The 15,455-nt window shown below is 43.8% G+C and overlaps 1 protein-coding gene across 6 annotated transcripts in view; it reads left to right on the top strand.

Moving 5' to 3' along the window:
- CYTH1 (cytohesin 1) overlaps nucleotides 1-15,455 on the top strand; it is a 108,404-nt gene that overhangs the window by 70,037 nt on the left and 22,912 nt on the right. For all 6 annotated transcript variants that reach the window (XM_033182441.1, XM_033182439.1, XM_033182442.1 and 3 more), the window contains exons 2-7: nucleotides 4,739-4,821; nucleotides 6,215-6,279; nucleotides 11,564-11,630; nucleotides 11,928-12,046; nucleotides 12,401-12,481; nucleotides 14,004-14,116. In XM_033182441.1, coding sequence (XP_033038332.1) covers nucleotides 4,739-4,821; nucleotides 6,215-6,279; nucleotides 11,564-11,630; nucleotides 11,928-12,046; nucleotides 12,401-12,481; nucleotides 14,004-14,116 — 528 coding nt within the window. The remainder of the gene's footprint in view (nucleotides 1-4,738; nucleotides 4,822-6,214; nucleotides 6,280-11,563; nucleotides 11,631-11,927; nucleotides 12,047-12,400; nucleotides 12,482-14,003; nucleotides 14,117-15,455) is intronic.

Below are 15,455 nucleotides of genomic sequence, written 5' to 3'. Positions count from 1 at the left end.
GCTGGGTGCCACAAACAACAGTATACAAGGCATGCAGTGTCCCTGCCTTTGTGGAGTTTTTATTCTAGAAGATATTAGCACTTAGCACTGTTTCTTTCCTTTCTCTGTTCTGGAAATTTGTTGAAATCTCTTCTGATGGCCCTTCTCTATGTACTCTTTGATATTGTAGGTTTATGGATTTTTTTTATTCCTTTACTTTTTTTTTTTTTAAGTTTTTTATTTTTTTGAGATGGAGTCCTGCTCTGTTGCCCAGGCTGGAGTGCAGTGTTGCCATCTTGGCTCACTGCAATCTCCACCTCCCGAGTTCAAGCAATTCTTCTGCCTCAGCCTCCCAAGTAGCTGGGATTACAGGTACGCACCACCATGCCCAGCTAATTTTTGTATTTTTAGTAGAGACGGGATTTCACCTTGTTGGTCAGGCTGGTCTCGAACTCCTGACCTCAGGTGATCCACCCTTCTCAGCCTCCTAAAGTGCTCGGATTACAAGCGTGGGCCACCGCGCCTGGCCTATTCCTTTACTATTTTAAAATATCTTGGAAGGCAGAGGACTAGAAGGGCTTTTTGCATTTATAATACAGAAGCTAGATTGTGTTCTTCCGGAAAACTTGTCATGTGTGAATATTAAACCCAGAAAGGTCGAGTGCTCAGATTCTGAAAAGAAAGCAACGATTAAGAGTTTCCAGTTTAGAATGATAAAAGTTGTCTTCTCAGGGTATATAGCAGTCCTGAGAGAGGAATTTTTTTATACAATTGCTCTGTTTTTCATCAGCCTCATTATATGGACCTTGGATTTAGTCTTCCTTCTGTTGAGTAGAGATTAATGATCTGGTTAAGCCAGCTCTGTAGCTTCAAAATCAAATCCCAATTATTGAGCCTCTTGTGGAGCAGCTGTTTTTAAAAAAAATGAATGTTGCCTTAATTTCAAAACCATGTTATATTGGAATGAATATGTATCTTCTAGAACCTGAGGAAATTAATTTCTTAAAGGGGTCTTCTACTTGGACTGGAAATTTTTCTGGTCTGTGAAGCACAGAGCAATTGAAATGAACTCTTTAAGCATGCTTTTCTCTAGAATGGTGCACGTATCCGTAGAGTTGATGTTGTTTTTCAAAAACGGCTTTTGCCTTAACCAGAGCTCACTTATTTGTCTAGCTTTTTCCTGAAGCAGCCATTTTAATAGTTTTTTTTTTTAATGTTGGCAGAACTGTTCAGCCTGGGAAGAAGCGTGTGGGGTGGTGGGTTTCGGGGGGCGGTGCAGAGTTAGAATCCGTATAATGCTGATGGATTGCTGAGCTGAAAGCCTGGATCTTGACACAGGAATGGGACTGGAGTGCAGGTGTGTAGGTGATCTTATTTAAGGCTCCATCCTCCAGTACACACACCTGAGTGATCACCCTTGAGTTCTCAGGGACGCAATATAAAGCCCACTCTTGTCAAGGTGACCTGAGTTGGATTTAGTTGGTCTGTTGGGATCTTGAGAGTGGTTGTCTCTTCCAGCCTCTAAAGGAAGAGTGTTTTTCAAACCACAGGACTCAGTATATTAGGTAATTATACAATTACCTAATTGATTATGAAATAATTTTTTAAAAAAATTTTTTTTTTTTGAGATGGAGTCTCGCTCTGTCGCCCAGGCTGGAGTGCAGTGGCCGGATCTCAGCTCACTGCAAGCTTATGCCATTCTCCTGCCTCAGCCTCCCGAGTAGCTGGGACTACAGGCGCCCGCCACCTTGCCTGGCTAGTTTTTTGTATTTTTTAGTAGACAGGGTTTCACCGTGTTAGCCAGGATGGTCTCGATCTCCTGACCTCATGATCTGCCCGTCTCGGCCTCCCAAAGTGCTGGGATTACAGGCTTGAGCCACCGCGCCCAGCCAATTTTTTAAATTTTTAATCATTATTTTTTTGGAGACAGAGTTTTCCTCTTGTTGCCTAGGCTGGAGTGCAATGGCATGATCTTGGCTCACCGCGACCTTCACCTCCCGGCTTCAAGCGATTCTTCTGCCTCAGCCTCCCGAGTAGCTGGGATTACAGGTGTTCACCACCACGCCTGGCTAATTTTTTGTATTTTTGGTAGAGATGGGGTTTCACCATGTTGGCCAGGCTGGTCTCGAACTCCTTACCTCAGGTAATCCACCCACCTCAGCCTCCCAAAGTGTTGGGATTACAGGTGTGAACTACCACACGCAGCCATAAAATCAGTTTACTGGACTAAGCCACTGTTAAGAAAGCTCACAGTGAAATAACAGAAAATATCAATGCATTTCACATGGTGAGGTATTATTTTTGATACTTTTATGTATGGTGGAGATTGGGTCATGAGACAAAATGCATTTCTTTTCTTTTTCTTTCTTTTCTCTCTCTCTCTCTGTTTTTTTTTTTTTTTTTTTAACCAGGTCTGGCTCTGTTGCCCAGGCTGGAGTGCAGTGGTGCCATCTTGGCTCACAGCAACTTCTGCACCCCAGGCTCAAGCAATCCTACCTCAGCCCCCCCGAGTAGCTGGAACTATAGTCGCATGCCACCATGCCCAGCTAATTTTTGTGTGTTTTAAGTAAAGACAGGGTTTCACCATGTTGCCCAGGCTGGTCTCAAACTCCTGGGCTCAAGCAGTCTGCCCGCTTTGGCCTCCCAAAGTGCTGGGATTACAGGCGTGAGCCACCAGGCCTGGACTGAAATGCATTTCTTATTTTGGATTTTGAGATGTTTAAAAAACACACTTTTTTAGAGAAGGATAGGGAAAAACTAGGTTAAAAAAAAAAGGAAAAATTTGGCTTTTCTAATGTAGCTAATTAACCCACTCTGTAGGCTTCACTGTAGTCTATTGCTTCTACCTTCTTGTTGTGATTTTTATGAAATATTTGGGGAAAGTAACTGTTCCCTGAATGTGGTAGATTAAGTTTTAATGCCACGGGCAGAGGGAAGTTATGTGTAACCTAACTGTGCTCTCAAGTAGAGATGTTATTCCAACTCTGTGCTGTCTAGAAATATAAAATAGCCATAGATGCACATTTATTTCATAGTAGTTCCTTTGAGATCAATTAAAGTAATACATTTTATTAAGTTATATCAATGTGCAATCAATATTAAAAAGTAATTTTCCTTTGTTTTTATAGAAAGTTTGGTGGGTGTGTGTGTGGGGTGTGTGTGTGTGTGTGTGTGTGTGTGTGTGTGTATATATTTTTTTTTTTTTTCTTTTTTTTTTTTTTGAGATAAGAGTCTTGCTCTGTTGCCCGGGCTGGAGTGCAGTGGCGCGATCTCAGCTCACTGCAAGCTCCGCCTCCCAGGTTCATGCCATTCTCCTGCCTCAGCCTCCCGAGTAGCTGGGACTACAGGCACCCGCCACCACACCCGAGTAATTTTTTGTATTTTTGGTAGAGACGGGGTTTCACCATGTTAGCCAGGATGATCTTGATCTCCTGACCTCGTGATCTGCCCACCTCGGCCTCCCAAAGTGCTGGGATTCCAGGCGTGAGCCACCACGCCCGGCCTCAGTGTATATTTTATACATACCGCACATCTCAAACCAGGTGGTCACATTTCAAGTTAATGTCACTTGGGGCTCCTGGCCCCCATATTGTACAGCGCAGCTCAGGCTCACATAGGCACCCACTGAGGATAGAAGGACACTCACACCACCCCTACCCTTGGGAGTGTGGGTGCCCTTTGCTGTGCCACGGAGGGAACGAGAGCTGAGCTTCTGCTCAGCACCAGGCAGGGTTTGAGGCACCTTAATTTACTCTACATCATCCTTATCAAGTGGGTGATAGTGGGGCCACTTTATTGATGATGAAGTGTGGCCCAAATAGGTTACATAACTTGTCTGAAGTGACCTAATTTGATATTTGGTAGATTGGAGCTAGGATTTGAACCTGGTTTGCTTGATTCTAATGCTTGTTCTTCTCATTGGTCCACATAGCTTCCCACAGTATGCTTGAAGGGTCATTTTAGAGGGTGTCTGTCCAAATCTCCTGTTTGTATAGGTGGGGGAGATTGAGCCATTGGAGGATTGCAGAAGGGTATTGTGGTAAGAGCTGTGATCTGGGAATTAAGTAACCTTGTTCTGATGAAAAGAGCACATTGTAAAACATCCAAACAATGAAGAAAGGTATGAAGCAGAAAGAGGAAGTCCCATAATCCCTGTTCCCAGAGTTAAGCACTAATTTTAGGTATATATTCTAGACGTCTTTTAGTTCTCAGTGTATACATAGTCTCTTTCTCCAGACCCCTCCCAGAGATGGCACAAAATTGTTCGTACATGTTGCTTTGCCTCTTGCCTCCCCTCCCCACTTCAGGGGTCATGGACATCTTTCCATGTTGGAGCTCAGCTCAATGAGGCGGTACTGCTCTGTTTTCGACCATGAGGGAGCTGAGGCCTAGAGAGATTAATTAAACGTCAGCCTGAAGTCTCCTAGCTGGAAGGGATGAAAATGGCCAGGCACTCAGCTAATATTCATCCTTTTTCATTCATAGCCAACCTAATTTAACCTTCAGTAATCTCTTCTCTCTTGTTTTTCCTTCCAAGAGTTCCTTTCTTAGAGCTTTTCTGTGTGATTTAAGGGCCTTCCTTTCTTTAGAAAATCTGATAAGAATTGGAGCCATAACTATTTCTGTCACTCAGTCTGGCTTCTGAAACTGGCTTTCTAGTTTCTTTCTTGGTATCTTTCTCCTTTCGTGGCCTCTGGATCTTTCTTGATTTTTGTCGAGATAAAAGCTTTCTTAGTAACACTGCCCTCCATTTTTGTAGTTCCCAGTGACCTGACCGCAGAGGAGCGTCAAGAACTGGAGAACATCCGACGAAGAAAACAGGAGCTGCTGGCTGACATTCAGGTAGGAGAGTGGCATGGTGGTTTCACCAACCGAAGAACGGCAGTGGCAGTCCCATTTGTATAAAAGGGTATCCTTTGCAGAGTGTCTCCTCCGGACACTTTTGACCTGCCCTCACTACAGCTCTGCACAAAGTGTAGGTGTTGATAATTACCTTTCCTCCACAGCTGAGGAGATGGAATGTCAGAGAGCTTGAGTGGCTGGTCCGGGTTCACCCAGCTGGTCGGTTGTCAGAGCTGGAGACACCCTGCAGAACTCCTGTCTCCTGAGTAGTCCTCTCTGCTGTGTTTGCCCTTGTGGAACAGGGTGGATGAGGGGAGGCAGTGAGAACGTGGGCTCCAGGCGAAGCTCGGCCCACACCCCGGCCCTGGCTCTGCCGCTTACTAGCTGGATGATCTGAGACAGGAGAGTTCTGGTTCCTTGAACTTGAGTTTCTTCATCTGTCAGATCATGAAAACACCTACTATGTACTTGTAAGGACTTAGCACAAAAGACAGCAAATTTCTGGTCTCTATAGGTGTACTTAGTGATAGCAATTTTACTATTTTTCCAAGTTCCTTTCCGTAACTATCAAGCTTTGTAGGAAATAAGTCTAGAAGCCAATAGTTGGATTATTTTCACCCTAAGGCAGTAGATGTTATTCTTTTAGAATTCTTTGTAAAACATTAGGAGTGGGGTTAAGGAGGGAATCCTGTTGCCCAAAGAAGCAAAATGAGGAAAGACTTGACTTGCTCTGGAGTTAAGTATATTTTGATAGTTCTCCCTGATCGTTTGACTCCTGCTTTACTGGTAGGTCCTGAGAAAGATGAGCAGCTCTCCACTGAAGCCCCGCTTCCATGTGAGAGCCCATCCATTCTGACCAAGGCTGTGCTGGAATGAGGAGGGTGGGTGTGGATGCACCCACCATGCCACTCTGTCGATTTGATCAGACATTCCTTTTGCCAGCCACTTGGTGGCAGTGTTGCCCTGGCACAGCTACTGCTGGCTCTGCAGCCTGGGATTTGGGTAGGAGACTTTGTCCTCTGAATTTTCTGGCACAGTTGTATTTAGTTAGCTGCAGATTTGTTCTGAAAGATTGTGATGCGGCAACCAGTTTTTTTTTACATAGCATATATTCTTATAAACTTTCCTAGACCGTAAACTCTTTGAGGTCAGAGGCTGTATCCTTTTCTACCTTGGTATTTTCTGGAATGCTTACTATTTGGTAGGCAGTCAATAAATATTTCTGAAACAGATGAATTTTCCTAATTTACTTTTTTTGCATTTTTGTGGTATTTTGTTTCATTTTGCTTTATTTTATTTTGTCTTTGGTTGGAGGGAGTTATGTGAGATTTTAGAAGTTTTAATTTGATCTGCATTTCCCTTTCCTGCTAACTCTGGACTGTCTGTTTTACAGAGGCTGAAGGATGAGATAGCAGAAGTAGCTAATGAAATTGAAAACCTGGGATCCACAGAGGAAAGGTGAGTCTGCCCTGCTGCTGGGTGACTTTCGTGGTTGTAGTTTCTTAAGCACCCAGGCCTTAATTACGCTTACGTGGCATATTGAAGGAAAAAGTCAGCTTTGTGTCTTTCTAGTTCTAGCAAGCACATATACACCCATCATTTCTGCCTTTCATCCTTCACCACAAGGCCTCCTGAACATAGGAGGTTCTTCCATTGTTGAAAAATTGAACCGGAGGCCGGGCGCGGTGGCTCACAGCTGTATTTCCAGCACTTTGGGAGGCCGAGGCGGGTGGATCATGAGGTCAAGAGATTGAGACCATCCTGGCCAACATGGTGAAGCCTTGTCTCTACTACAAATACAAAAATCAGCTGGGCGTGGTGGCAGGCGCCTGTAGTCCCAGCTACTTGGGAGGCTGAGGCAGGAGGATTGCTTGAACCTGGGAGGCGGAGGTTGCAGTGAGCTGAGGTCACACCGCTGCACTCCAGCCTGGTGACAGAGCGAGACTCCGTCTCAAAAAAAAAAAAAAAAAAAAAAATTGAACGGGAGAACGTCAAAGGCCCCAGAAAGCCTTAAACTGCCCCTGAATTGTATGTGAAGTACTCCCCTCTGTTGTCCACTGTGTGTGTGCGTTTTAAAGTGTCTGTTTTTCCTTTGTGTAAAGGAAAAGCTTCATGAATGCTGCTGATACAATTTCTAAGGGCCGGAGTGCCCAGTCCTGTCTGAGTATAATCACAAGCTTATTTGTACCTTCCCAATGCTTAAGGGAAGAAAATGTAGAAATGCAATTATAGTATAAAAGGACAAGGACTCTTTGCTTTTTTTTCTTTTATTTACATGAAATGTTAGTGACTTTGAGAGTCTAGTTTTGAATGGGGTTCCCAGACCATTTTCTGACTGCTTAAGGCAGTAAATGGGCTGTTTCCAATTCACTACGTCTGTATTTTTCTAAGCCTAAGTCTTCCTGTCTGGCTTCATAGGACTGTTTGATTTGTTGTTTTAGACTCCTATGGGCAGTGCCATCAAGGTGTAGTGAGGCTGAGTACTCCACAGAAGGCGGCCAGCTCATCACGGCCAGTCTCTGTATTGTTCATTTGGTATTTTGGATTAGTTTCCCCTCTTTCCATGTTAAATACTTGTTGCTTAAATGAAACGGATATGTTGGAGTTCATAAAAATTTAAAACTTCTACTTTTGTAAAAGATAAAACTATGAAAAGAAATGAACAGGCAACAGATTAGAAGTAAATATTTGCAACAAATATATCTGAAAAGGGACTCGTATCTAGAATATGTGATAGAAAGACAGCCCAAATAAAAAAATGGGCAAAAATCTTGGACACTTTACAAAAGAAGCCTTATATATAGTTGACACATGAAAAATGCTTAACATCATTAGTTGTAAGGGGGTGCAATTAAAACCACCATGAAACGGTATTTTACATCCACTAGGATGGCTAGAATTAAAAAGATGGATGGCACCTCATGTTGGCAAGTGCTAGCGAGAATAAAATGGTATAACCATTTGGGAAAGAAGTTTGGCAGTTTCATCAGCAATTCAACTCCTAGTTACTTAAGAGAAATGAAAACATGTCCATACAAAGACTTGTACTAGAATATCTATAGCATTCTTATATAAAATAACCAAAAGCTGGAAATAGCCTGAATGCCTGCCAGCAGGTTACTGGATAAACAGGTCGAGGTAATAGACTATTACTCAGCAGTGTGAAGGAATGAACTGCTAGCATGCAGCAGCACAGATAAATCTCACAAACATTGTGATGAGTAAAAGAAACTGTGGGCACCGTGTGCTTCCATGCATGAGCGTCTAGAACACACAAACTAAGCTGTGCTGGCAGAAATCGTAACAGTGGCTGCCTCCGAGGTGGTTGCTGGGGTAGGGTGGGGTGGGGTTGACTAGGAAGGGCCATAGGGAACTTACAGGGATGACGGGAATATTCTGTGTTAATCTGAGTGGTGCTTCAAGGGTGTACACACTCATCAAAACATATTGAACTGTACACTTAAGATGTGCGCATTTTGTTAAATGTAAATTTTACCTCGATCTTAAAAATGTAAAAAAATGGCTTTTTTCAGGTTATAAAGGTAATATACCTTTATTGCAGAAAATTGGTAAAACACAAAAAAGTATAAAAAACAAATTTCTCATAAACACTTATCCCAGAGATAATCAGGATTCATATTTTGGTATGTTTCCTTCTGTATATTCTGGTGTCCGCACACACATATTCAGAATTCAGTGTGCGCTTTGTTTTTTTCTCTTGATTAATTCTCTGTCAGTTACCATAGAACATCAAGGAAATGCAGACACCAGGAATGTGAGTGCATTCAAAGTACTCAGCCAGTGAATTTGGGAAGACTTGTAATTCATGAACTGCATCTGAAGTTGTGAGTCAGGGAGTGGTTGTTAGGTTATTACTGTTTTTGAATCTGGAACTTCAAATGGGTTTCCAGTATGGAAAGCACCAAGCGGGAAGTGATTCTGCAGGTCCCCGAGGATCCGTCCATACGGGTACTCAGGCTCACCTGCATTTGTTTCTCAGGCAGGCATTGCATTTGCTCGGACTTTCCCACAGGAGAGAATTCATGTTTCTCATCAACGACCTGATGCCAGCATTATGTAGAAATTATCCTAAATACTATTTAATCAAGCAAAAATAATATGCTCCTGTAGTACAAGATTTCACTTTCTGAAATGTATACGCATCAGTTAACTAAGGCGGTCCAGTAGCAGTAACAGCTGTTTTGCTTTGGACACCTTACTGGGGTGTCAGACCTGTGTAGACTGGGGAAGGCCCCTTAGAGAGGTAGCTGCCTAGGGCCTGGAGCTATAGGGGCTCCAAGTGGAGCAGATGGAGAAGTGAGCTGGCTAGCTAGTGAAATGAGGGCACCATCTCTGGTGTGTGTCCTGGGCAGTCGTGTGGCACAGATTGTGGCTGGCAGAGATCTGGGAGTGTGCGTTCTGGTGGCTGCAGGAAAGCCTTTGGTGAAGGACCGGACTGAGGCCCAGGAAGTTGAGTATTCCCAGTAGTTTCACTCCTCGCTTCTGTGGGCACCTCCGACGCTGCCTCGCTACTTACACTGGAAACCATGAAACAGGCCTTTGCTTGTGGTATTTGTTTGGAAATACTGATCAAAGTAATCTTACTGGATTTAGAAAGAAATGATTAGATGGTCATTTTAGTTAAATAGGAATTTCTAGATATCTGGTCATAACCCTTAATTCTGGCTGAAATTAAATGGTGTTTCCCCTGTGACTTGGTTTCTTAAAGCAGCTGTTCACAGGGGATCCCAGATTATCTTACACCTGGAAGTTCTGATACTACTCACAGTTTTCAGGTGTTCCTTTCAAAAGGTCAAAACAGGCTGGATGTGATGGCTCACGCCTATAGTACCAGCATTTTGGGAGACTAAGGTGGGAAGATTGCTTGAGGCCAGGAGTTTAAGACCAGCCTGGGCTACATAGGAAGACCCTGTCTCTACAAAATGTTTTAAGAAGTAGCCAGTTGTGGTGGCACCGGCCTGTAGTCTACTCACTCAGGAGGCTGGGGCCTGAGGATCACTTGAGCTCAGGAGTTAAAGGTTGCAGTGAGCCACAGTCTCACCACTGTACTCCAGCCTGGGCGACACAGCAAGAGCCTGCCTGGAACAAAAACAATAAAAAACGCCAACTCTCAAAACACTTAGGAAGATGTTCTTCCCTCCATGGATTTAGCTAGAGAATACCTGTATTTTTCAAGGCAATAACATGTTATGATTTTGTTTCTAGGCAACTCTTTTGCTCTCAGAGATTATACAATTACTATTGACATTGATGGCAGTGGTTCTTAAATTTGGGTGCACACCAGAATTACTGCAGAAGGTTTTAAAAATTCAGATTCCTAGGTTCTGCCCCTTGTACTTTGAGTGACTCAGCCAGTCCAGAGCCTTGCTACTGAGACTCCACACATGGGATCGTGTTAAACGCACAGAAGCACAGGCCGCTTCTCAGACATGGGATCTGTTTTGATGAGCCCCAGGTGGCGCAGATGTATAAACGAGCGGAGCGTCTTCATATTGGACATGCTCCCAAGGCTGCTGGTTGGTGGATCAGACTGTGAGAAGCATGGTCTGTGAATCTGCATTTTTCATTCTGATACAGTCAAGAAAACTGCCTATTAGCAGCTTCTTAAAAAGTTAAATATCGATGTACCATATGACCCAGCAGTGTCCAGCCCTGGATATCTCCGCAGGGGAAAGGAAAACATGTTTCCACACAAAGACCTGTACACAAATGCTGCTAGCGGCCTTCTGCATAATCGTCCCAAACTGCAAACAGTCCATCATCTGGTGAATGGATAAACAGATGTGGTTTATCCGTACCGTGGAAGATGACGCAGCAGCAAGAAAGCATGTTGTAGTGGCCCACACTCCAGCACGATGACCTTGACAGCATTATGCTAATGAAAGAAGCCAGATCTGAAAATCCACATCTTTTATGACTCTGTTTGTATGATATGTCCAGAATAGGCAAATCTATGGAGACAGAAAATAGATTAATAGTTGCCTGAGGATGGAGGCAGAAGTGAGGATTCACTGTAAAAAGATGTGAGAAATTCTGTAGGGGGGGATGAAAATGTTCTAAAACTGAACTATGGTGATGTTGCACAACTTAGTATACTAAAAATTCAAACATGTACCTACAGTAGGAATATTATAAGTAAATTATACCCTGATAAAGTTTTTTAAAAAATCATATTAAAAAAGAAAACTGGCCGGGTACAGCGGCTCGTGCCTGTCATTCTAGCACTTTGGGAGGCCGAGGCCGGTGGATCGCTTAAGCCCAAGAGTTCAAGACCAGCCTGGGCAGCACAGTGAGACCCTGTCTCCACCAAAAAATAAAATAAAATAAAAAATAACAGGGCATGGTGGCATGCGCCTGTGGTCCCAGCTACTTGGAAGGCTGAGGTGGAAGGATCACTTGAGCCCAGGAGGCAGAGGTCGCAATGAGCCGAGGTAGCGCCACTGCACTTCAGCCTTTGGGCAGAGAGAGACCCTGTCTGAAAAAATAAAGAAAGAGAAAGCCTCTGATCCAGGGTAGAAGGAGCACATGGGCTTGGGCCAGGTTCAGGCTTCAGGGTTCAGCTGGCCTTTCATAGTTCCACCAGATTATGCCTGTTGCTTTCCTGCATAAATCTTTCAAAAATCCGTGTACATCAGTGGACGCATGTGGAAATGGTATACTAGTCTTTCCAGCCTTTCCAATGGCCTGAAGTACTAAAATGGCTGTGATGGTTGTTTTACAGGAAAAACATGCAGAGGAACAAACAGGTAGCCATGGGCAGGAAAAAATTTAATATGGACCCTAAAAAGGTAAGTGAGAAAGAAGCGGGAAGTGGTCCATATTAGATGGGGTTTTTTTGTAGTGCTCAGATAGACCCTAAAAACGTTTCTTTCCAAGTGTTACAGTTCACGTTGCCGTTTTGTAGAGCACACGTTATGCGCTAAGCCCTTGTTCCTAAACTGTGACCCTCCGGCTTGTTAGGTCAGCTAGCAACTATTTATTAAATATTCCAGTGCACCCACACCCGTTTCCTCCTGTGCCCTTTCCTCTTCTTTCTAGCTGTTTCCCAGCAAAGCATCATTGGCGTCTTCATTGTCTTTTCCTAGGGGATCCAGTTCTTGATAGAGAACGGCCTGCTGAAGAACACTTGTGAAGACATCGCCCAGTTCTTATACAAAGGCGAAGGGCTCAACAAGACGGCCATCGGAGACTACCTGGGGGAGAGGCAAGGCCGCGGGGACGCGCGTGCTAGGGAAGGCTGTTCAGGAATGACACCAAGAAACAAACCCAAATACGCTTTAAGTTCTTGGAGGGGTTTTTGCCTTAAAGCATCTGTAGCCACACTGGTGTTGAGGGGAGGCTTTTCTGGGGAATAGTGGTGGGTCTGTCCGGGAGTCATGGGGACATCCAGCTTGTTTAGCCAGCCAGCAGAGCTAGCCAGTCTTCTTGCTGACAGTGTGCGCGAGTAGCTGTCCGGACAGCCACAGGACGGAGTGTGGGAGACATGGCCTGCCTGGAGATTCTCAGTGTCAGTGTCTGACTCCTGCTTTCTCTCCCATTTTTTGTCTTTTCTCGATAGAGATGAGTTTAATATTCAGGTTCTTCATGCATTTGTGGAGCTGCACGAGTTCACTGATCTTAATCTCGTCCAGGCACTACGGTGAGTATTCTTGAGGTGAGCCGCTTTGGAAGGAGTGGGAGGCCAGCCTTTGATCATGAGTCTGTTCTGGGTGCCATTTTATTGGAATTATATCTTTGGGTATGATTTTGAATATTTTGGAGGGAAGAAATCTGTTGGTCTCTGACTGGAAATGACTGGATGGTCAAGGGGAATTCAGTTCTGTTACGTTCCAGAGGCAGATTCTGTAACACTCTTCCTTGAGTCTTACATTTGAGATTTTAGAAATTGATGAATACTTAAATTTTTAAATTTTTCAGTTTAGAAAATCCCTTAATTGCCGGGCGCGGTGGCTCAAGCCTGTAATCCCAGCACTTTGGGAGGCCGAGACGGGTGGACCACGAGGTCAGGAGATCAAGACCATCCTGGCTAACACGGTGAAACCCCATCTCTACTAAAAAAATACAAAAAAACTAGCCAGGCGATGTGGCGGGCGCCTGTAGTCCCAGTTACTCAGGAGGCTGAGGCAGGAGAATGGCGTAAACTCGGGAGGCGGAGCTTGCAGTGAGCTGAGATCCGGCCACTGCACTCCAGCCCGGGCTACAGAGCGAGACTCCGTCTCAAAAAAAAAAAAAGAAAATCCCTTAATTTCCTGCCCTGGAATAAGTAGTTATGCATTTCATTTTGGAAAGAAAAACAGTAAACCTTAATTTTTTATTAGATTTGTTACCTTGTACCTTTTAAGAAACTGTCATTCTGTATTTTCACTGCTGTAGGTGTAAATAATGACTTCATCTTTTGTGCTATCATTTAGCTGGATGGAAATAATCCACAATTAAACCTGTCAGCTGTGGGTCTTTCTTTGCCTTAAAGGGATCAATTGTTAATGCTTTGATAAGATAGTCTCCTCTTTTTCTGTCACCCATCTTGTTTTCCGGAAATAGGGTTTGTTTAAAATGAGCATTATCTATGTTTCAGTCTTGTAGATTATTCTGAGGAGGGAAACCACTCCTCAGTAGGAATGGTTTCCGTCCTAATTTTTCACTTTTTCCTAAGAAAACTTTTACTCTTGATTAAAATAACAGTGGTGTGGATGGCAACTTTGCATCTGTTCAGTTATAGAACAGAAGGCTGAAGCCCAGCAGGGCTCCCTTTGCACTTTGATGTTAAAAAATCATTGTCCGTGGCCAGGCATGGTGGCTCAAGCCTGTACTCCCAGCATTTTGGGAGGCTGAGGCGGGTGGATCGCTTGAGGCCAGGAGTTCGAGACCAGCCTGGCCAGCATGGTGAAACCCTGTTTCTACTAAAAATACAAAAAATTAGCCAGGCGTGGCGGCGGGTGCCTGTAGTCCCAGCTACTTGGAGGCTGAGGCAGGAGATTGCTTGAATCTGACAGGCGGAGGTTGCAGTGAGCTGAGATCATGCCACTGCACTCCAGCCTGGATGACAGAGTGAGACTCTGTCTCAAAAAGAAAGAAAGAAAAAAACCATTGGCAGTTTAACAATTGATAGAGAAATAAATTGCCTCCTCGAGTTCTGGAGCACTCTGTCTTTACCCACTCAGGCAGTTCCTGTGGAGCTTCCGGCTACCTGGAGAGGCCCAGAAGATTGACCGGATGATGGAGGCGTTTGCCCAGCGATACTGTCAGTGCAATAATGGCGTGTTCCAGTCCACGGGTAAATATAATAATTTATCCTAGTTTATGATGGGCATTTTACACTGGATTATTTTCTTGGCACCAGATAATTTCTAAAACAAAAGGACTGAGATTCATGCCTAGGAACATTTATTTAATGATACTTAAAATAGTAAAATGTTGGAAATAATCCAGAAGTCCGACAGTATGGCACTGTGAATTTCAATTGTGGTGCCTCTGAACTATGAAATACACAACTGTTAAAAAGCACATTTTAGCTGTGTGCAGTAGCTCACACTTGTAATGTCAGCATCTTGGGTGGGAGGCCGAGGTGAGAGGATTGCTTGAGGCTAGGAGTTTGAGACCAGCCTGGGCAACATTATAAGACCCTGTCTCCAAAAAAATTTTTTTTTTTTTTTTTTTTTTTTGAGACGGAGTCTCGCTCTGTGGCCCAGGCTGGAGTGCAGTGGCCGGATCTCAGCTCACTGCAAGCTCCGCCTCCCAGGTCTACGCCAATCTCCTGCCTCAGCCTCCCGAGTAGCTGGGACCACAGGTGCCGCCACCTCACCCGGCTAGTTTTTTGTATTTTTTTAGTAGAGACGGGGTTTCACTGTGTTAGCCAGGATGGTCTTGATCTCCTGACCTCGTGATCCACCCGTCTCGGCCTCCCAAAGTGCTGGGATTACAGGCTTGAGCCACCGCGCCCAGCCAAAAATTTTTTTAAATTAACCAAGTGTGGTGGCTTGTGCCTGTAGTCCCAGCTATTTGTGAGGCTGAGGTAGGAGGATCTCTTGAGCCCAGGAGTTTAAGACGGCATGCAGCGAGCTATGATCGCCCCACAGCACTCCAGCCTGGGTGACAGAGTGAGACTCTGTCTCAAAACAAAAAACAGAAACTAAAAAAACCGGTGTTGTTACAAAGAATTTTTATTGACGTAGGAGAATGATATTAAGATTAGCAAAAAAGCATATATATGTATTAGTTTGTTTCCAATTTTGTTGCAGTATGTGTTTGTGAGATAAATATGTGATGAGTTATACCTAGACACATTTACGTAGAGAAAATAAAGCAAAATAAATTATTGCTAGATAGTGGGATTATGGGTCATTATAGGTCATTTTTTAAAAAAATACCTTGTGTTTTTCAGAGTTTCTACAGTGTATTCTCCTTTCCAATCTGAAAAAATAAACAGCTTTAAGTCTTGAATACTTTATCTACTCTTTCGTGCCTTGCTCCTTTCAGACAGCAGCGTGCCCTAGTGTACCCGTTCATCTGGATTCATCCCATTCTTTGGAGAACATGATTTTTCTTGTTTTTCTTTTTCTTTTCTTTTCTTTTTTTTTCTTTCTTTTTTTTTTTTTTTTTTGAGATGGAGTCTC

The sequence above is a fragment of the Trachypithecus francoisi genome, unplaced genomic scaffold (genome assembly GCF_009764315.1).
Source record: "Trachypithecus francoisi isolate TF-2019V2 unplaced genomic scaffold, Tfra_2.0 Lachesis_group20, whole genome shotgun sequence".
Classification (NCBI taxonomy): Eukaryota; Metazoa; Chordata; class Mammalia; order Primates; family Cercopithecidae; genus Trachypithecus; species Trachypithecus francoisi.
The sequence above is the reverse complement of the archived record's forward strand: the minus strand, read 5'-3'. Positions and strand labels throughout refer to the sequence as shown.